This window comes from Caretta caretta, chromosome 6 (assembly GCF_965140235.1).
Source record: "Caretta caretta isolate rCarCar2 chromosome 6, rCarCar1.hap1, whole genome shotgun sequence".
Taxonomy (NCBI): domain Eukaryota; kingdom Metazoa; phylum Chordata; order Testudines; family Cheloniidae; genus Caretta; species Caretta caretta.
In genome coordinates this window covers 69,170,174-69,191,779 of record NC_134211.1, presented here as the reverse complement: position 1 = coordinate 69,191,779, position 21,606 = coordinate 69,170,174, and the positions used below count along the sequence as shown (strand labels likewise).

At 41.3% G+C, this 21,606-nt stretch overlaps 1 protein-coding gene across 9 annotated transcripts in view; it reads left to right on the top strand.

Annotated features, from left to right (window-relative positions):
• Nucleotides 1–21,606, top strand: part of MGA (MAX dimerization protein MGA) — a 96,551-nt gene that overhangs the window by 62,972 nt on the left and 11,973 nt on the right. For 6 of the 9 annotated variants that reach the window (XM_048855254.2, XM_048855258.2, XM_048855256.2 and 3 more), the window contains 5 exons: nt 10,522–10,599; nt 14,551–14,675; nt 15,978–16,029; nt 17,378–17,560; nt 19,760–19,871. In XM_048855254.2, coding sequence (XP_048711211.1) covers nt 10,522–10,599; nt 14,551–14,675; nt 15,978–16,029; nt 17,378–17,560; nt 19,760–19,871 — 550 coding nt within the window. Of the gene's footprint in view, nt 1–6,894; nt 7,038–10,521; nt 10,602–14,550; nt 14,676–15,977; nt 16,030–17,377; nt 17,561–19,759; nt 19,872–21,606 lie in introns of those variants that run through there. The other 3 variants (XM_048855253.2, XR_007357328.2, XR_012668966.1) reach the window with 3 other exon arrangements.

Sequence of the window (21,606 nt, the reverse complement as noted above, 5' to 3'; positions counted from 1 at the left end):
TCTCCCCTGTGCTGCTGGGAGCCTTCAGAGCTGGCAGCAGCCACGGAGCTTCCTGCAGCTGCGGGGACGTACCCGAAGATGGGTCTGATCTCCCCCCTCCCCCCCCCCCCCCCCCGAGAGTGGCCTTGCAGAGGAAGAGGAAGTCCTGTCCCTCCCTAGCCCAGCAGACTAGCAGCTGGAGCCTGGTGAATGGTGGGCACCCGCAGCCCTGCTCCCACTCTCCAATAGCTAGATTTCAGTGGTGTCCCTAGGGGAGGTCTTACTCCTCCTCTTCATCACCGGGGCATATGTTCTCACCATCTTAGCAGATATACTCTCCTCTATTATCTGTGATCAATGTCTTTTAGAGGCCTGCCAGCCCTCCCTACACAATCTGACCACCATTCTTACAGCAACAGCATTGGACTAGTCAATATCATGCTAGCCAGCTAGCTTGCTAAAGCATGTCACTGTGGCCATATGTTGGGCTTACTGGGTCTGTAATCTCGTGCTGCTAGGAGCAGATCTCCCATTTAAGAAAGAGATCACTTTCCCCATCAGCTTCTCTGGTCAGATCACCTATGCTAGACAGGGAGGACCACCAGGAAGAACCAGACATGGTGGCTGAGCCACACCAGCATTCTACTTCACCACCAAAGGAACTCTCATTGTTGGCTGATGAAGCTGTGTCCTTGGCACCAATACTGGCACCGGGTGACTACTAATCATCCTGGAAGCTCCTTATGAGAACAGCAGAAACTCTAATAATATCTGAGAAATGTCATAAGTTGATCAATATTTTGATAATTGTTGGTCTGTCTGGAATCACTTTTCCCATAAAGCAGGGACTGCTTGGACTCAGTTAAAGCCTCCTGGCAGACATCAGCCACTATACCACCTATGGTAAAACAAGTAGAAAAATGGTACCCTTGAACTAGCTTTGAGTTCTTTGCTCAACCCAAGACTGGGCTCCTTGGTTGTGTTGGTAGTACAGGAAAAATCTAAATTGAACAAGAGTACCTCTAAAGACAAGAAACCCAAAAGACTCAACCTATTTGGAAGGAAATCTTATTCCTGTGTTTCCCTACAACTGTGAGAGGCAAATTGCCAGGTCCTACTGGCCAAGAATGACTCTTTAACCTGGGACAGGGTGACATCTTTTTAATTGAAGCTCTCACATGACAACAGGGAGGAGCTCAGAGAAATAGTTAAGGGTGGTAAGTTCATGCTCAAGATGATCTTACAGACGGCAGTGGTTGCCTCTGACACTGCAGCCAGATCCATGGCCCACAGCAGTAAACATGCACAGAGTATTGTCTCCAAGCATTGGTCATACAGAGGGAGTTGATCAAGGACCTGCACTTCTTAATTGAGGAAGTGAAGTGACAGCACTGTGCTCCTTAAAAGAATCTGAAGCCACCCCATGCTCCCTAAAGTTTTACAAGCCAGGCTTGTACCACAGGCTGTATCATCCTTAATCCCAGTCAAGACAAGAGACGACATCCTACCATTCCAGGCAGCCTGAGTATCACATCAAGCTACAGCAGGGGTCGCCAGCCTTCCTCTTGGACAGCAATACATACAAATCACTCCCGTGACAAGTCGACAAATTTTACAGGGCTGTCACAAGCCACATAAAATCCAATCCAAAGAGCTTGACCTTAGAAAGCTGCTTCACCCTGTTCCACTTGGTTCCGTCTGCCATAACATTGGACAGATGAATGAGATTATCTGGAGATAATCACCCAGGGCTACCCCATCCAGTTCCACTCTTTACCCCAGTGGTTCTCAAACTTTTGTACTGGTGACCCCTTTTGCATAGAAAGCCTCTGAGTGCGATCCCTCCTTATAAATTAAAAACACTTTTTATATATTTAACACCATTATAAATGCTGGAGGTGAAGCGGGGTTTGGGGTGGAGGCTGACAGCTCGTGACCGTCCATGTAAGAACCTTATGACCCGCTGAGGGGTCCCGACCCCCAGTTTGAGAACCCCCTGCTTCACCCCCTACCCACCTCCCCTCTCCATCCCCCTTCAGGGACCCTTCTGACAAGATCATCTTGCAAAACTAACTTTATTGCTTCATCTAGTAACCGTAGAAGAGTTGCCATCAGACATCAGGGGAAGGTCCTTCTATTCCCAGTATTTCCACATTCCAAAGAAACAAAAGGGTCTCCATCCTATCTGAAGAAGTTTCAACAAATACACACTCCATCTCAGTTTTAGATTACTAACATTTTGCCCCCATCATTCAATTTCTCTAAGTTTGTGGCTCTTACTTAAAGGAAGCATGCTTTTGTATAGCTATTCATCCAGCCCTGAGGAGGTACCGAAGATTCATGATGGGTCCCACTCATTACCAGTACAGGGTTCTATGCTTCGGTCTCTCCCTGGTACTGAAGGTGTTTACAAAATGCCTGACACTAATGGCAGCAGATTTAAGGAGAAAAGGAATCTACATCTATCTGTACATGGATGACTGGTTAATGAGATGCAGGTCCCCGCAGCAGAGTGCATCCTCTCCCTGTTCTCCCAACAAGGATTTCTAGTGAATTACAAGAAATCGTCTAACATCATTGCAGAAGATAGAGTTCCTAGGACTCCTGATCGGCGAGAGCCTACCTGCCAGAGGACAGGTTCTGGTCTCTTCAGTTGATAGTAGAGGACCTAAACTCAAGCGCAACAATTGTGTGCGCATGTCTGGGACTACGCATATGTTGGTATGCACACACTTGATGCTGCTTGCTAGATTTCACCTATGGCTCTATCTTTTCACATCCCACAGGATCCCGGTTACTCAAGGGTTTCCTGTATACTTACCTACCTCTCGGAGATCTGACCCCTACTTGGGATCAGCATCATCCTCTTGAAATTCATGGAGCTTCTGACTGTTCGATACATCACTTTAGATGGTTACGATGGTTTTCCTGGTAGCTGTCTCCTCAGCACAGAATATCAGTGAGCTCCAAGACCTTATGGCCAGACCTCCTCGTGCATATTTTCATAGGCATAAGGTAGTCCTGAGACCACACCCTGAGTTTGACCTTAAAATGGTCTCACAGTTATGCCTAAATCCAATCAATCAAACTCACCCATGGCATTCTTGAAACAACACTCAGTGCTGAGAGAGAAGAAGCTATCTAGTGTGGACATTTCCAGAGTCTTGCACTGTTATTGTTTGACTGATAAAATAGGAGCTGATGCTCCTCCTTCCCACTAACTGGAGTGGATACTGCCTGTCAGTCATTTAGAGGGAGACACCCACCCAAACATATTGGAGAAAGAAAGAGCAGTTACTTACCCTACAGTAACTAGTTCTTTGAGATGATGTCCACAATCCACCCATCATCCTTGCTTTTTGGAGTCCTCTGCTAACATGCATCTTAAATTGTGAAGGAACTGAAGGAGGGTCAGACGCTTTGTGCCATCTCATGGGAGCACAGTGAGGCAGAAGGTACATGTACAGCCCCAGACACTACTATACAAAATACTCCACTCTTGTGCGCATGAGGTACTAATGTCTCTCAGTAGAATCCATACTAATGACAGCATCTCAAAGAAGCACAGTTACAATAGCTGTTCTTTTTGCTGTTGGCATGGATGGGCTGCCAGGAGCAGGGGGATCCACATTATTAGAGTGTGCTTAGTAAAAGGTTTGAAGTGTTTGGGAGAGTTGGGGGGAGTATTAATGCTTCCCTAACTTCCTCATCACCTTTCCTTGCAGTTCTGAGCTTCTCTTCTGGTCTTTGCACTCCCTTTCCCCCCACATATCCTGCTTTTCAAGTTCCTAGGCCTCTTGGGGGGCGGGGATCCCCTGGGGAGGATGGCATTAGGAGTGTCTTCAACAAGCTCTTTTGAGCCCTTGACAAGCCTCACCAGAGGATTGATATGCTTATCCAGATGGAACCCTTCTCTTGTGCAACTCCTAATGCTCACAGGTAATAAACTCCCCTCCTGAAGTCTTTAGGAGGTGTGCATTAGTGAGGCCTCCTTTCTGCCGAGGTCAGGAAAAAGGGAGGGAAGGCCTCCCATGCCCAAGCTTCCTTTGCTGCCTAGTTCTCTGGTACAACTATTATTTTTCTTTTAAGGAAAGTTTCATACACAATGTATTGAAGGGAAGTTAAGGTTGCAGGCATATCCACATGGGTGGTTTGCAGGAATATTACCTTTCAAGAATGTTGTTAAACCTCAGATACTGGAAATCTATGAAATGCAGAGTTAAAGTTGCACTTCATGAATAAGGTACCCAAACTACCTTAACTGTACTCCTATAGCAACATCTTGGAAAAAAATCATATAAACATACTACCTTATCTGTCTGTAATGAAGACCTTTCATTTTTATCAGAGGCCACAAAAACTAGAATCCCAGTTTAATTGCATAGTTTTTGGATCAGGGTGTATTTGATTTAAATTACTAGTCAGGAAAACTCTATTTAATCATGGATTTCTACATAAAAGTGCATTCCAGTTGCTTGTTATAACCGTAATACATATTCTTCACAGCTCAGTGATAGATGTAGGTTTCATTTTTAGAAGGTACACACAATACATTTTTAAGTGATTATTTTGAAAACTTTTCAGATTAGTTTTACAGCTATATCAGAAAATTAATGATTTATTGGTTATTTCATTTACCAAGGGTAATTGAAGCAATTCACCTCCCAAAGACTTCATAAATATCTATCTCCAATTCAACAGGTTAATCATTAATATTTGGAGGATTTTCTTGCCATGCTGTATTAGGAGGAGAACATCACCAGACAGATATCTAAATTGTTTTATTTAACTAAAACAATGTTATGTATTCTGGATTTTTTTCTTCAACAGCAAACATATAATATTTTAACAAAACAAGCATATGAATTTTTGAATTTAAACATTCAAGTTTTTTAAAAATCAGGTTTGGTTTTGTTAAAATTGTTTTTAACTAAAATAGTTAAATTTAATTTTTTATTTATTTATTTATTTTTAATATTTCATCGACCATGTCAGCCAGGTCAACATGAGAAGCTTAAAATATTGGCTTCTGCAGCTAACAGTCATCGTCGCCTTCATTTTCCAGTTTGTTCATAATCTGGAAAAGAAAGTACAAGCTTTCCTACTTTTTCAGGTTCCAAACGATTTCTCAATTTGGAATGAATTAGTCCAAAGAGAGAATATATTTCTACACCGGCGGAAGAAGCTACTGCTGTTAAAAGTGAGATTATCACTTCAAAAGTCTCTGACAAGTGCTTAAGTGACTTCCACCACTTCACTGGTGTGACTTTCTTTAAAACATCATCATCAAACATATATTTCTTGAATGGTTCACCCTTAGCTCTGAAGTTTATTATAGTTGGCATTATGGAGGGATGATTGCTGGATGTCCATGTCCTAGCCAACTCCTCTTCTTCAGCAGTTAAGGTTTGACCCGGTACCGAGTATTGAGAATATTTTTAAGAAAATAAGCTGGAGATAGTGCTTGTCCCATTCTTTTTTTTAACGCTTGTAATTTAACTCTGTCATTGCATATTTCTCTTTAAGATCTCTCTCAGTTCCTTCCAAATTTCAACAGCATTAGCACTAAAACAGCAATTTCCCTGCATTGTGTTCAAGGCTACAGAAATAGGCTTCAGGGTACTCAGCATGTGTTCAACATTTCTCTTAAACCCAGTGTTGAGAACTTTGGGTGTGACGGTGCCATCTATTTTTTCATGATTTTGTTCACAAACTGTCATCAGATTAGGCCAGTTCTTGATCTAGTGCTCAACACAGTCCACGTCTTGTGGGAGAGTTAGCTTGTTTCCTCCCACTTTTTTCAGAGCAGTTGCTGCAAAGTGGTTGTTACGGAAGTATTTTGCAATTTCAACAACATTAGCCTTTATTTCTGGAACACTTAAGTCTTTGGCTAGGAGGTGCATCAAATGAGCACTGCAACCATATGATATTAGCTTGGGACTCTCTTTTAAATAATTTCTTCTCATCTTGGATACATTTGCAGCATTGTCTGTGACCAAGCTACATACTAGACATTTGAATTTTTTTCACAGTTATAGCTTCTACTGCTACTTCTTGTGAGTATTCTGCTGTGTGTGCATTTCCTGATGTATCAGTTGTTTCTCTAAGGAAGACATTCCCGTCTTCTGTTGTCACACAAGCACATACAACAGGATTATTGTGGACATTGCACCACCCATCAAGACTCAGGTTAACAATTTCACCCTCCAGACCAGGGGTCGGCAACCTGCTGCACATGCCAAAGGTGGCATGCGAGCTGATTTTTAGTGGCACTCTGCTGCCAGCCGGGGTTCCGGCCACCAGCCCCACTCAGCCCGCTGCCGGCCTGGATGGACGGAACCCAGGGCTGGCATCGGGCTGAGCCCGGCCGACAGCCAGGACTCCGGCTGGCAGGGGCTGGCGGACAGAATCCCAGACTGGCAGCGGGCTAAGCGGCTCAGTCCGCTGTCGGTCTGGTTTCCATCTGCTGCCCTCGCTGCTGGTCTGGGGTTCCGTCCACTGGCCCCTGCCAGCCAGGGTCCCCGCCGCCGGCCCCGCTCAGCCTGCTGCCAGTCTGGGGTTCCGGCCGTCGGCCCCTGGCACACGAAGCCTTAAATTACAGTAAATAAATGAAGACTTGGCACACCACTTCTCAAAGGTTGCCGACCCCTGCTCTAGACCTTTTGCACACTGTTCAATTTTTCTTTCATACACTTTATCCAGCAATTTGCATGCGACATCTGCTCTGTTGGGTGGACTGTATCCTGGTCTTAATGACTAAACCATGTTCTCAATCATACGGAAAGGAGAGTTTGTTGCATAAACAAACGGGGCAATTTTTTCATCAATTACCTCTTTTTGTAATCTTCTGGTTCTTATCACAAACTTATCTATGTTTCTGGATGGAGATTTTTTTTCTTTTCTTTTTTGCTACAGGTGATATACTGTGGCTATGTGACAGAAACACTATCACTGGCAGATAACTCTGAAAATATAGAAAATAATGGTGATCTTGAAGGTGGATAGTCTTCAGAATCCTGTATGTTGAGGATGGATTCTCCTAAACAAAATAAGTCAATGTAATTATTTAATTATTATTACCATACTGTTCATTTAGTGTTACTCATTGCTTTCATTGACGCTCAGTACTACTTTAAAGGTGAAATTGTAAAAGGAAGATCTGCCTATTTCCTCTATTTATTTTTTATCACAACTGTATCTAAAATGATAGTACAATAGAGTAACAACTATATTTTTTGCTCAAACATGAGAATTCAAGAATAGTCCAGAGGGAAGATAGGCAGTCCTTAAGAAAGAAGTATGAAATAAAAAAGTTTACCAACCTGAAGATCCTGCATGTTCAGACATGTTCCTTTCATCATCTTCAACGCAGCTTCCTCCTGAGAAGGAACACTTCTCATGATGTTTCATTCGGGCAACCAAGCCTTGTTTGAGAACTGCAAAACTAAGCATCTCTGATGGTATCTTCTAGACTGAGCACTGAGTCCCATTGTGTAGATAGAAAGATTAACCTAAATAATCTATACAGAAGCCCCTGGAACCCCATAAGATTGGGTCCCTAATCCATGAACTATTAGAACTCATTTTCAACTTTTCTTAAACATTACATGACTATATTGTCTCATACTATAGAATTAGAATTTACAATCCCTATTCCATGATGAGATATCTTTGAGCTATAATGTGTCTTAATTAAAACTATATTCAGATAGTTTTTTTTCCTCAAAAAGCTTTTTATCAGAAAAATCCAATTTAAATTAAAAAAAAATTGGATTTATTTGATTTTTATCCACCCTGGTTGGACTGCTTTATGGCTAGGGCCCTACCAAATTCACTGGCCCATTTTGGTCAATTTCATGGTCATAGGATTTTAAAAATCGTAAATTTCATGATTTCAGCTCTTTAAATCTGAAATGTTGTGGTGTTGTAATTGTAGGGATCCTGACCAAAAATGAGTTGGGGGGGTGAGGGGGTTTGCAAGGTTATTGTAGGGGGCTTGTGGTACTGGTACCCATACTTTTGTGTTGATGCTGCTGGCAGTGGCATTGCCTTCAGAGCTGGGCAGCTGGAGAGTGGCAGCTGCTGGCCAGGAGCCCAGCTGTGAAGGCAGAGCCACCACCAGCAGCAGCGCAGAAGTAAGGATGACATGGTATGGTATTGCTACCCTTACTTCTGTGCTGCTGCCTGCAGAGCTGGGCCCTCAGTCAGCAGCCGCCACAATCCAGCTACCCAGCATTGAAGACAGCAGTGCAGAAGTAAGGATGGCATGGTATGGTTTTGCCACCTTTACTTCTGCGCTGCTGCTGGCAGGGCACTGCCTTCAGAGCTGAGCACCCGGCCAACAGCTACTGTTCTCCACCAGGTCAGCTCTGAAGGCAGCGCAGAAGTAAGGGTGGCAATACCACGACTCCCTTAAAATAATTTTGTGGCCTCCCTGCAACTCCCATGTGGGTCAGGACCCCCAATTTGAGAAACTCTGGTCTCCCCCGTGAAATCTGTGCTTTTATCCTATACGGATTTCATGGGGGAAAGACCAGATTGCACAGTCTGTGACAAGTTTTTCATGGCCACGAATTTGGTAAGGCCCTGTTTATGGCCATGCACACGCACGTTACAAATTCTTGATTATACAAATAGCATACTGAAAGCATTCATTTCCCACTATTCAGTAAAAGCCCAATCCTGCCAGATGCTGAGTATCCCGCTCCTCATGGAAAGATGCTTAGGACTTCATAGAATAGGGCCATATTATTTCATGTAGCATCCAGTCATCAACACAGAACTAGTGTGTTTCCATATATAAACTTCATATGCTCAGAACAAGCTGTCAAAACATGTACATGAAAAGAGCAAAAGTTATGTCGTAATATATAATCACACATGGTAGGGGAGAATCAGTGTATGAAACCAGTGATAGAACCAGTGTGTTACATAGTGCATGTTTTTGCAGAGACAGATATTGCTAAGATGGTAATGAAGGGTAGAATTAAAGTAGTTCAATTCTTTTTAACTTTATTGAAAAGTAGCATGCAGTCAGCCAACTGATATGTGTCTGCACTCTTCACTCACCTTCATGTTTTATTGGTGGTGGGTTTTTTGTGAGATAGGAGGCTCCAATGTTTTGGATACTTGCTATAACTTTCAGTGTGTCTGTGGGGGGAAAAAAGCAGAACATAATCAGGGTGTTCTGTTTATTACTCTGTTCCAACTTGAAAAACTTCAGTCTATGGCTACACTTTCTTTTTGTTCTTAGTTCTTAGACTGAGTGTATTTGTCTTTTAAAATTCTAAAGTGAGAGGCCACAGCAGATAAAACTGGGCTGTTTCTCTCTCTCTCTCTTTCCTTCTCCATACTCTCTCAAGTGCTCTCCCTCAACAATCTAACCCATCTCTCTCTTTTTTTTTTTACTGTCTCCCTCACAAATGAGAGAGCTCTCTTGTACTCCTTCCCTATCTCCACCATCAGAAACCTCAGCAGTCAGTGACTGTCAGGGTGCTCCTGTTCTGTTTCTTCTAGTGTGGAGCAGCTTTTGGGCTTCATGCCAGGGAATCTCTGTTCAGCCTCTTCTCCATGTGACTCAGGTAGGAGGATGTAGCAGCAAAATAAGGAGGGCAGAAAATGGGATGAGGGATGGAGGTTCCCCTGGTGATGGTGCTGTTGTATGCTGTGACTAACTAAACCCAAGAATTCCTATCTGACTGTACTTCCTAGTAGCCACAGAGACTTGTTCTTCTCTGATATAGCACCCCAGACACTCTTTTTTTTTTTTCTCCCCCCCCTCCCCCCCCTTCAGGGAAGCTGGTCAGTCCTGGAGGTATAAAACACATCAGAACTGGCCAGCGTTCAGCCTGTTAAACCTGTTTTGTATTCGTTTCCCATCTTAATTTCATGATTCTTTACTGTAACCATTAATCTCTGCCAAGGTGCATTAATCAGATGATTTTTGAAAAACAGTTCAGTACATAAGGTAAACTTTCATTATCTGTCACCGCATTAATATCTATTAAGACTATCATTAGATTGGATTCTGATGTCTTGAACCATTCTGGCTATCCTTAATCAAACTGCAAGTTGAGATTTTCTTGCACCACATTCTGTAAGATAGTATCCCTGCTACAAAGGTTACGTTTCTTGTTCTGGTTTTCTGGATCCTTGCATCCCTTTTTGAAGACATTTCCTTGCAGCATAACAGTTGTGCCTAAATACATCCTTGCTGCTTACTTTGGAGAACCCACCTGTCTCCTTGGCATCTAGAATCACAGTGATGTTCGTTCTGTAGAAATTGGGAAAGCTGTAGAAAAAGGTCAGTTTGGATTCACCAGACACGTCAGGAGAAGGGATGAGGGAGTAGAGTGCCATCTATAGCATTAATTGCAGCTCCATTATGGGAAATAAGTTTTTTTTTCTTCCCTGACTTGTTTATACCTAGATTATTTTGGACCTTTTGTTTCATGTGCAAAAAATATCCGTTCACTACCAGTGTGTCTTTTAATAACTGTATATGTTAAACAGGGTTAGTTTTCTTTTTTTTCTTTTCTGCAGCCCAGGGTCTCCCACAGTTCTGTTCCCGATGGGCTGTACCTCCTCTCTGAAGATACCATAGGTGGTTCAGCATTGTTGGTAAGCTATGGCACTTAGCAATATCTTCTTGTGAAGCCCATCAGAAATTCTTTATCTGGCAAGTGGACCAAGTTGGTGGTTCAGTATCTCTTAACCCCATTTTTTTAACTTTAATTTTTATTCATTTTTCACACAGTAGTGAGTTCATTTCAATTTAAATCACCTCTCCCTAGTTGGGGAATCACTGGAGCATTGAGGCTCTAGCTTTCTGGGTCCTCCCAGTTGAGTACTTCTACAAAGGTCTCTCTGCAGGCCCCACCACAACATCAGAGAAACCCTGCAAGTATTGAGCCAAGTCTAAGGGGTGATTACAGCTTTTCAAGGGTGTCAGAGGCTGCTACCAGCCAGCCCTTGCTCTGCCAGGGCACAGGGCTTTGACACTGTGACTCATCTGGAGATTAGCTCTCGACCAGTTAGGTGTCTCCTCCTTCAGTTTCTCGCCCCATTGTCTCGCACTCTGTCTCTTTGGAGTCAGGTTATTCCCTCTTCATGGCTTGAGGTGCTCCTTCTTCACAGCATGGCCCTCTCACCAGGCCAGTGTAGTTTTCTCCGTCCAGGATATTAAAGTCCCGCTGGATTAATTGGCTCAGGCAGCCTTCTGTGCCACTTCCCCAGAGGTTGATGGGGAACCCTGGTCTGTGGGTTCCAGCCCAGGGGGACCCTATCTGTAATAACCATACTCTACCCAATGTCAGACCATGTTACTGTTTCCCTGGGCTCCTTCCTGCTTTCTTCCCTATTATCTGGCCTCCCTCTGGGTTACCACTGTTCCCTGCAGCTCCTTCACCCTGGTTCTTGCCAGTCAGTATTCCCAGGCAGGGTCCAGGGTTTACTCCACCCTAGAACTCCTCCTTGTCTCTTGCCACCTCCCCTCCTCTCTACGGAGTGACTGCAGAGTTCCTTCCTGCAGCCCCTGTTGCTCTGTTTCCTGGTACTAAGTCAGCTTGCCCCTGCCCAGCTGGGCTGCTTCATCCATTAGGCCTTATCAGCCCTGACTGTCCTCCAGGTGCAGCCTTTCATGGGGTTAATTGGCCCTTTTTAACCTACTTAGGCCTTTTATGAGTTGGACACCCCATCACAATCTTGTTAGGTTCATTACATGTTTAGGACCCCAAAATTGCTGCAGGTAAGACATTAAAATAGTTTGCTTGTTGGCATACTAGGCATTGAGGACATAATCCCAGGGAGAATCCAGGCTCCCTCTACAAGGTTCCTAATGGCATTGTGAGTAGAAAGCAACTGAGAAAATGTGCAGAGCACCATCTTGGTCTTAATAGAATACATTTATCAAACTCTACAAAGTATGTTTCTGGTCTTCTGTGGAGGGCATCCATTGGTAGGAGGGTGTTGCATATTGTGATCTCCAGTTCAGACACATTTTTGTACTGGAGGGGAGATACGGGGGTTCTGTTTCTTCTGATTGTTGTTTTTTTCCCTTCTTTCCTCCCTACTCCATAGTTTAACTGCTTGGTGCTTCCCATGTGTCTCACAATTGTGGGAGAAGCTGGGCTGCAGAAGGGGGGAAAAATTGTTAATACCTTCCTTTCTACCCTCAATGTCTCCTACAGTTCTATCCTCCTTGGTCAGTAATGTCCCATTGGGAGTTTCTTATTCAACTTTGAGACAACACTTGTGGTGGGACTGCATGAGGGGGCATGTCCAAGTACCATAGCCTAGAAATAGTGCTGAACAGCCTCCGGTGTCTGCAGAAAGGAGGCAAAACCCATGCATCACAGAACTGTGGGAGATGCTGCTAGTAGAAGGGAAATTATCAGCTAAGAAATTCTTTTTTTTTTCCTTTTATAAATTGAATCACTTTTTAAATCCATATAATCTGAGGTTTCACTGACATAAATTCTATGATTGACAATTGGAAGTACTGCACTGCAAGCATCAAGGGGTAGTGTAATTAATAAATGATGGTGTGGTTGCTTTGTGCTGCAGCATCTCAAGTTTGCTGATTAATGCGTAGTTTAGCTTCATCCATGGCCAATTGCCAATATCTTGAGATTTAATACAACATTTTAATTTTCTTTCCTACCTATCAGTAGCAAGAATTTCTTAAAGCAGATTTATAGCTCTGGATATTCTGAGTAATAAGTGAATAATAATTAGCAAGTTATGATGGTGAAGTAAAAAGTGAGAACTAGTTATTACAGACCTCACTTTTCTGTTGTAATAAGTGCGCATTACCTCTTTTATTCCATCTGTGGACTGCTATTTTTTGTGATTAAATGTCTGCATTGGTTTCAGGTAAGTATACAATTCACAGAAGAGACGAAGCAGCTCATCATAAAAAAGGAAAGGAGAGACAGAAGGAAAGAGACAGAAGAGAAGAGCAGGAAGAGAGAGCGAGATAGGGGTGGTTCAGTGTATTTGAGTGAAATAAAGTTTAGAATGGAGACATGATTATAGTTTATCCCATTAAGAGAGAGTGTTATAGTGTATAAGTAGACTATTGGACATAAATACAAAAAATAAAGACTTTTTTTTTTGCAAATTGTTTGTTTGTTTTTATATGTCACTAATTCCATGGCTGCCACATCAAACTTCACTATTCCAGCCCCTTTAGCCATTGGGCCAAAGATTTTCATCTCTGCAGCTGGTGGTCTTGGGGGTTTTTTTTAAGGTCACTGAGGAAATTTGGAGATGACTATATTCTTGGGAGTATTTTTTAAAATTGCATCCATGAGAATTGTGCTTATTAAAAACAGCTGTAGGAAAACATTTTAAAGTGAACCTAATTGATTTTTCAGTGGGACTTAAGCAATTTAGACACTTAGGTGCTTTGAGAACTTTTACCTATAACATGAACACAGTCTCTGCTTTGAGCAGGGGGTTGGACTAGATGACCTCCTGAGGTCCCTTCCAACCCTGATATTCTATGATTCTTCTTGGAGAGTGAAGGGTGACTCTGCTACGCATTTACTTCCACAATCCTTCAGTAGTGAGCTTCTCTGTGCCTGACAGCACCAGCAGACTTCTGTATCCTTTAATTTTCATCCTAGCACATTTTAAAAGGACACTGGCAATTTGAATTTTTTAAATAGACAAATTTCAAAAAATTCAAATTTTCTGACAAAGCACCTTTCAAATAGTATGTTGTTTTAAAAAAAATTATTATGTCTCTTTCTTTTCAGTGTTGATATCTTTTTTGGGGGGTCCTATGGTACATCCAAGAGCAACTGTACCAGACATAGTTGGAGCCCACCCATGTTCCTACCCTCCTCCTTTTCTTAATGTGCCTGCCTGCTAACTATTTGGTTTCATTTTTACTGCCTCTTTCACTGGTTAAACATCCTCTTGCCTGGCATGGAGAAGACCACGGGCACAAGCTGTTTCTGCAGTAGTGTACAAGATTGGTGATAACATGCTAGTGGCATGAGAAAGAAGAGCAGTGGATCATCAATGAGTAAAACTGGCTATGCATTAACTGCTGTTAAATTCACAAAGTAAACAGACGAACACAGTCTCCCTAATCTCTGCCAGTTACACTAATGTTGGTATTTCCAACAATCTTCAAATTGATGGTGGCATTTTAACTGGAATCAGATTAGTGTTAGTCAGTAGCAGAAGTCCAGAGAGTTGCTTTTAGTGTTAAGGATAATATAATCATAGCCCATTTGAAAATGCAAGCTGGAGGACTCTGCCTCTTAAAGGCTTTGTGTAATTCACAATAAAAGTGTCAATGGCAGAAGTAGGTATTCCTGATAGCTCCAATCCAATGTGAAGAGTTAGTAGTGGGGGGGAAATCACCAAATGGGACCCTTATGGTTAAGGGTCTGTCATAAATCACCTGCTTAATATATCTGTTTATTGGCAGATGCAGCTGGTGACTTAGATTGCAATATAACATTAGGAAACAATCTTGAGTTTGGAGTGAAACAAAATGTCTGGCCTGAGCTAAGATGCGGAATTCATGCTTGCTTTTTAAAAAATTAACTATTTCAGAATGACTGTGAGTACAGTGAGAATGATGAGCCTGTGGACATTGAGACCGTGGAGGAGCTTTCAGAGAAGATTAACATTGCCCGTCTGAAGGCTACAGCTTCCAGTATCGGATCTTCCAAACAGAAGTAAGCATCTTTTGTACCAGCCAAGAGAACTAAAGTTCTGTTCTACCAATGAATTGGCATGAAAATGAACTGGTTAAATGAGAGCTTTTAAGAAATTGTAAGACAAAGTGAGGCCCCAATCCTACAGTCAGATCCTGCAGTGCAGTGGGACTCCGCATTGACTGACTCAGGGGTCCATTCAGATCTGATTGAAGAATTGAGGCCTCTCTCTATTTGTTTTTCATTTTAACCAATACAGCCATTAGGGAGATCTGTCTTATGAACACTTTATCTTAACAGGGCCAATGGTCTGTCTTAATTAGTTACTGAAAATAAGCAGAAAAGTCTGAGTTTTTTAGTTTGTTTTTTTCAGCCCCCTTTCTGCTGATCCTCTGGCTTCACTAGTAGATATGCTGCTGTAGCTGAGGAATTGCCAGATAGTTTCAGGCTGTGGCATTTTGTTGTCTTAGGCTCCATTCCTACAGAAAGAACAGAGCAGGGCATTGTTGACTTTGTTGGGAGACCAGAACCTTAGTGAAAAAACGGTTTTTTATCTGCTTTTAAAATCCACCTTGGTTTGTTCATTATGTGTTGCTGCTGTTACTTTTAAATACAAAGCACAGTCCAAAAAAAGCTCATTTACGGTATATAAAGGTGGCCTCAGATGTTTTCCTTTATTTCTTTTGGTTTGCTACATTAGGAATATCAGATCCTGAATTCCCTCTGTTTGCTGAAGGATTTTGGCAAGATCTTTGAAGAACCTGATTGGTGGTATCGCACATCTCAAAACATTTCCTTTCCTCCTTAGAGAGATACGGCTTATGTTTCAGCCTCAGACGGTGATGTGACCATTCTCTAAACATTGCCAAAATCTTTTAGTAAAAATGAGGAAGTGAAGATATGGTATTACTAAATGTGAATATTTCTAATGTTTAAAAAAAATCTTAAGATTTAGGGTCTCTATTTTTATGACATAAGATAGTAGTAATAACCAGAAATACTGTTTTTGCTCTATAGTCCACCTGTAGTCTGTGCATTACTGAGATTGCTACTGGCAGACATCAGCAGATTTTATTATCTTTGTTGACACATAGAGAAGCATAAGTTTGCCATTTTGCCCTACAAGGTAATTTTACAGTTTTGAAACAGATTTGTCTAAAGATGGAGCCCACTCTCTTTTAGCAGCACTGGCAGCAGTATACCACTTCCACCTAGTTGCAAGGAAAATTCATTTCAAGGGAGAAACAGGGATTATTCTAAGGCTGTTGGGAATGTAGTTAATGAGAATAGAGTAATGTTGGGGAAAACTTGCATCTCTTCCAGGCACCGTATTCATAATCCTTCGGATGAGAAGGTGGCAGACAAGTCTACTAAGGTATATATTTACTCTTCTTTTTCCTCTTAGTATCACATTTCCATTTTAAAGATAAACTTTCATACATAAACAACATTTGTTGAGTTTCCCTATCTTCTGTATATATTTATGGTTAAATACTGGGTAGGAGCCTAATTCCAAAGCCCATTAATATTAAAAGAGAGACTGCCATTGACTTCAATGGCCTTTGGATCAGGGCTTAAATTTGAACAGTAAGAAATAATTGCCTTCACTGCCATTGTGTCTTATTAATTCTTAAGATGTCTTACATTTTCTATTTCTGGCATGTGTAATTTGCAGTGAAAATGCATATTATGTATCAAATTGAGAATTATGTTTTTTGTGACTAGGAAAGGAGTATAGGACTTATAAACACGACTGCTGCTTGTCAAAAGGAAACTGGATTGCTGAAAATGATCGCTTAGTTTAAATGGCCTACACTTTGGCAAAATTAAAGTGATCTCACAAAGATCTTTTGGTCCAAAGACCATTGAACTCAAAAAGAGTCTTTCCATAGACTCAAAATGACCTCAGAAATTTAGACTAACTTCCTATTGCTTGAAGAGGCCTGTAAGGAGTACAGTACTGCTTCACAGGGTAAAGTAATAGAACACATACTGCACCTGTCAGAGTAACAATAAAATAACAGACCTACCAGCCTAGAGTGGAGAGATTAGTAATTCATGCCTGAGCATGATGGATATCTGCCTTTGTGGCAGCTGACTTAATCAGAGACTGCTTTGTGATACATTTTTAATTTTTAATCATAGAATGAAGTAATTAGTATCTTAAATTTAATTTGCTTATTAACTTCCCCCCACAGTCTTATCTGAGGTGCCTTCTTGTCCCCATCCCTCCATATTCACTCACCTAAATATGAATGAAATTGGCTTAACTGCAAGGAAAATTAATATGTTTTGTTCGATTTGATGGTTTTCAAGGTTTACTGGTTTTTTGAAAGGTTAGACAAAGGTTAGGTTTTGGGGAGAGGAGGTTACAAGTGTTTTTTTATATAATATTAAAGTCAAGCCTTGTATTGCACAGTGTCTGTCTTATGTGAAGATATATAATGTATCCATACATGAAAAGCTGTTATCTTCCGAATGCCTTTGAGTGGAAAGGTTGTTGGACCTTCACCTTCATTGGTGACTCTGATATTCTGGCCCCCTTTCATTATATTCCACACATCCTGTAGTGTTTTATGCTTTCAAGAATATTCAGATTTCATTAAGACCTTGTAGCTAAACAGCAGAGTTTTATCCAGTAGTGATGTGACTTGCGTAGAAATGTGTCTTAATGACTCTGTAAATCAGGCTTGCATTTTTTCTCCTTGTTTCTTTTCCAACAGAAACCCCAATTCTGGAACAGAAAGCAGAAGAATGAGGCAGAGGCCTTTGCTCATTACCGCCAAACACACACAGCAAATGAACGCAGACGTCGCAATGAAATGAGGGATCTTTTTGAAAAGCTGAAAAGAGCTCTGGGACTGCATAGCCTTCCCAAGGTCTCCAAGTGCTACATCCTCAAACAGGTAGGCATTTTACAGCCCAAGCTCATATGGAGAAAAATACCTTTAAAGTGGGGCAAACTGACATCAGGTCTTTGAGAAACAATGTAGTGATATGAAAAATATTTTAGTGGTGAGTGTAGAAATTCTGTTCACCTGAATGTAGTCATTTCACAATGGGGAGAAATGGATTCATTCAAGAGCAAAATTTTAGGTTGTGAATTTAACTCTGGAAAGTAACTGCTAGTGTGCCTTGGCAATTTTAAATTGTACAACTAGACAGTTTTGAGATATAATGAAAACAAATCTCCCTAATGTAAGAAGAGAGAGCCCTTCGTGAAATATTTTATTTCAGCATAGCATTTAGATGCAAAACTGTAAACGAAAGGAAACAAACAGCACATAATGAAGAGCCATAAATAATTACACTCATCTGTACATTACATTCGTAGGGCTGTGTCGGTGGCTTTTGTTATACAGGTTAGACTAGATGTGAAACTAGATGTGCATAAAGATGAAGAGGAAGAAACCGACATTCATCCTATTTCAATTGCATTCAGAGAAACATTACAACGCGGTGACTGAACTTTTTAGACATAGATTTATGGAAGATAGATCCTGTCAAACTAACTTGATTTTTTTTTTTTATGAGATTATAAGTTTGGTTGATAAAGGTAAGACTTGTAGTATACGTGCACTTCTGTAAAGCATTTGATTTGGTACTACATGACATTTTGATTTTAAAAAATGAGAAAGATGTAAAATTAACGTGGCACACATTAAATGAATTAAAAGCTGGCTAACTGATAGGAATCAAAATGTAATCGTAAGTAGGGATGCATCATCAAATGGCTGTGTTTCTAAGAGGGTTGTGCAGGGGTGGGTTCTTAGCCCCGTGTGGTTTAACATTTTTGTTAATGATCTGGAGGAAAACATAAAATCATCACTGATGAGGATTGCAGGTAAGGCAAAAATTGGGGAGTGGTAAATAATGAAAAGGACAGGTCACTGATACGGAGTGAGCTGGATCGCTTGGCAAACTGGGTGCAAGCAAACATTATGCAGTATGATACTGCTAAATGTAAATGCATACATCTAGTAACAAAGCATGTAGGCCAGATTTACAGGATGGGGAACTCTATCCTGGGAAGCAGTGACTGGAAAAGATTTGGAAGTCATGGTGGATAATCTGCTGAACATTAGCTCCCAGTGTGATGCTATGGCCAAAAGAGCTAATGTAATCCTTGGATGCATAAACGGGAAATCTGAAATAGGGTAGCAAGGTTATTTTACTTCTGTGTTTGGAACCGGTGAAAGTGCTGCTGGAATAGTGTGTCCAGTTCTGGTGTCCACAGTTCAAGAAGGATGTTGAGAAATTGGACAGGGTTCAGAGAGGAGCCATGAAAATGATTAAAGGACTAGAAAAATGTGCTTTCTAATGATAGACTGAAGAAAGCTCAATCTATTTAATTTATAGGAGAAAAGGTTAAGTGGTGACTTGATTACACTGTAAAGTACCTGCATGGTACAAATATTTAATATTGAGTTCTTCAGTCTAGCAGAGAAAAGATGGAGAAACCATCATGATCCAATGACTGGAAGGTGAAGCAAGACAAATTCAGACTGGAAATACAGTATACATTTTTAACAGCGAGAGTAATTAACCACTGGAACAATTTACCAAGGATCATGATGGTTTCTCCATCACTGACCATTTTTAAATCAAGAGTGGGTGTTTTTCTGAAATACATGATCTAGGAATTATTTTGGGGCAGTTCGGTGGCTTTTGTTATACAGGTTAGACTAGATGTGAAACTAGATGTGCGTAAAGATGAAGTGGAAGAAACCAACATTCATCCTATTTGAATTGCATTCAGAGAAACATTACAACACAGGTTTCAGAGGAACAGCCGTGTTAGTCTGTATTCGCAAAAAGAAAAGGAGTACTTGTGGCACCTTAGAGACTAACCAATTTATTTGAGCATGAGCTTTCGTGAGCTACAGCTCAGCTGTAGCTCACGAAAGCTCATGCTCAAATAAATTGGTTAGTCTCAAAGGTATTACAACACAGTGACTGAACTTTTTTTCTGTCTCCTGATTTCTTAAAATAATGATGGGAAATGTCTGTAGGGAGTCTTTCAAAATGCCTTTTTGACTGGGAAAGGAGAACTACTTATTCTGCATTAGCTTGGTCTCTAAACTGGTATTCTGACATGCTTCTAGGCCTACGAAGAAATCCAGGGGTTGACTGATCAGGCAGATAAACTGATTGGGCAGAAGAACTTACTGACTCGCAAACAAGACATTCTGATCCGTAAAGTATCCACACTTTCAGGTGAGGTGGTTTAAGGGGACATAGTGGTTGGAATAGTGAAAAAAAGGACTTGAGGAAGTGGGGTGGCCATTAGTGGTTATGCACAGAGGTCGTAGAATGTGCAGATACGAGATTTAGGGTCAGCTCCTCAAAGGTACATAGGTGCCTAACTCCCATTAAATACCTTTGAGAATCTGCCCATAGATTCTAAGGAAGAAGAAGACTGATTTGGGATTGGGGTGTATTTCTGATAATATAAGGTACAGTGTCATAAATACAGAAAAGGAAGTATTTATTTCTTCAAGCAGCAAGGGCCAAAGATTCTACAGTGGATCTTCAGCTCATCTGCAGCTTTGAGGACAGAACTCAGACCTGTCAATCACTGGCTCAGGGAAACAACCTTCCTGCTGAAGAGCCTGCTACTTTTGTTTCACCTCCACGGGTAAAGGAAGTGTGGACATACCTTCCTGCTGCAGAGCTTTAGGATCTTAGTATCCAGTGCACTGGGATATCCAGAGAGAAGAATGTTTCACTTCCTCTAGAAATAGAGTTTTGTCCAAAGAGCCTTTCTCCTATATCCTCAACTGCAACACAGGGCTTCAACTTTGGACATCAGTCTGCTGCTAATTCCTTTCATGACATCCTTTCAACCTTCCAAAGGCTCTGTCCTTATACTATCAACTGTCTACTGGTTTTTATGATAACAGCTGGGATATGGAATTAGCACGGTCCGGAGAATACAAGTATTGCATATTCCATGCTGATAAATTGGTTCTCAGGATGATCCTGATATTCATCTAGGCGTGTAAAGTCAACTTCATATTTCATAAGTTATGGGTGATAGGACTAAAGTCCTTCTGTCCCAAACCATTGTGCCTCATGGAAAAGCTGTGGCATATGGGATGTCCACCTAGCACACAAAATTTATCTAGACAAACGTAAAACATTAAAGCAATCAGGCTCAGTATTTGCAGTCTATCTGTTGGGTGTAAGCAGGGAAGAGAGAGTGTTCGTTTTTCAGAACCTTACATGTCTAGGTGGATCAGGTGGCATATACTTGAGCCATATGAGGGAAAGAATTTGTCTTTTAGTGAACTCTGGTCACACTCCGTAAATGCAGTATATGCCTCTGGATGGAGACATACTGTTCTTAAGAAGAAATCTGCAAGACAGCCTCCTGGTCCTTTATAATATGCCTCAGAGCTGGCAGGTAAGCCTCCCCTGCTGCTGTAGTTGGAAGGATGGTATTGACTATATAGTACATCTGTGATTTGGGAAACAGCCTGTGTACAGTTTTATATATAGCGTAGTTGTGGCTGTGTCGGTCTGCTCTGTGTGGCTCAAAAACTTGTGTTTCTCGCCAACAGAAGTTGTCCAATAAAAGATATTACCTCACCCACTTCGTCTTTCTGGGTATAGTTATATCAGTTTTGATCATGTATTAAGCTAAATTTCTAGGTAAATTCTCACCGTACCAATGTTGATAAAATCCCATTGTACAGTCTGTGGATCTTACTGATCTGAGTAATATTAAAAATTATATGAGCTTACGCTAAAATTTTCCTTTCTTTGAATAGTAAGATCAACAGATCTGAACAACTTTGGGTAAGATGAAGAATCCCCATTCATAGCTAAGTAAATAATGTTCTCATGCCCAGCTGTCAGTGTATTCATAGTTAAGGACAACACAGTTTTCATTGTAGCTGTGAAAATTCTCAGCTGGCAACCTGTCCGTCAGGGCGGGACATATATCCCT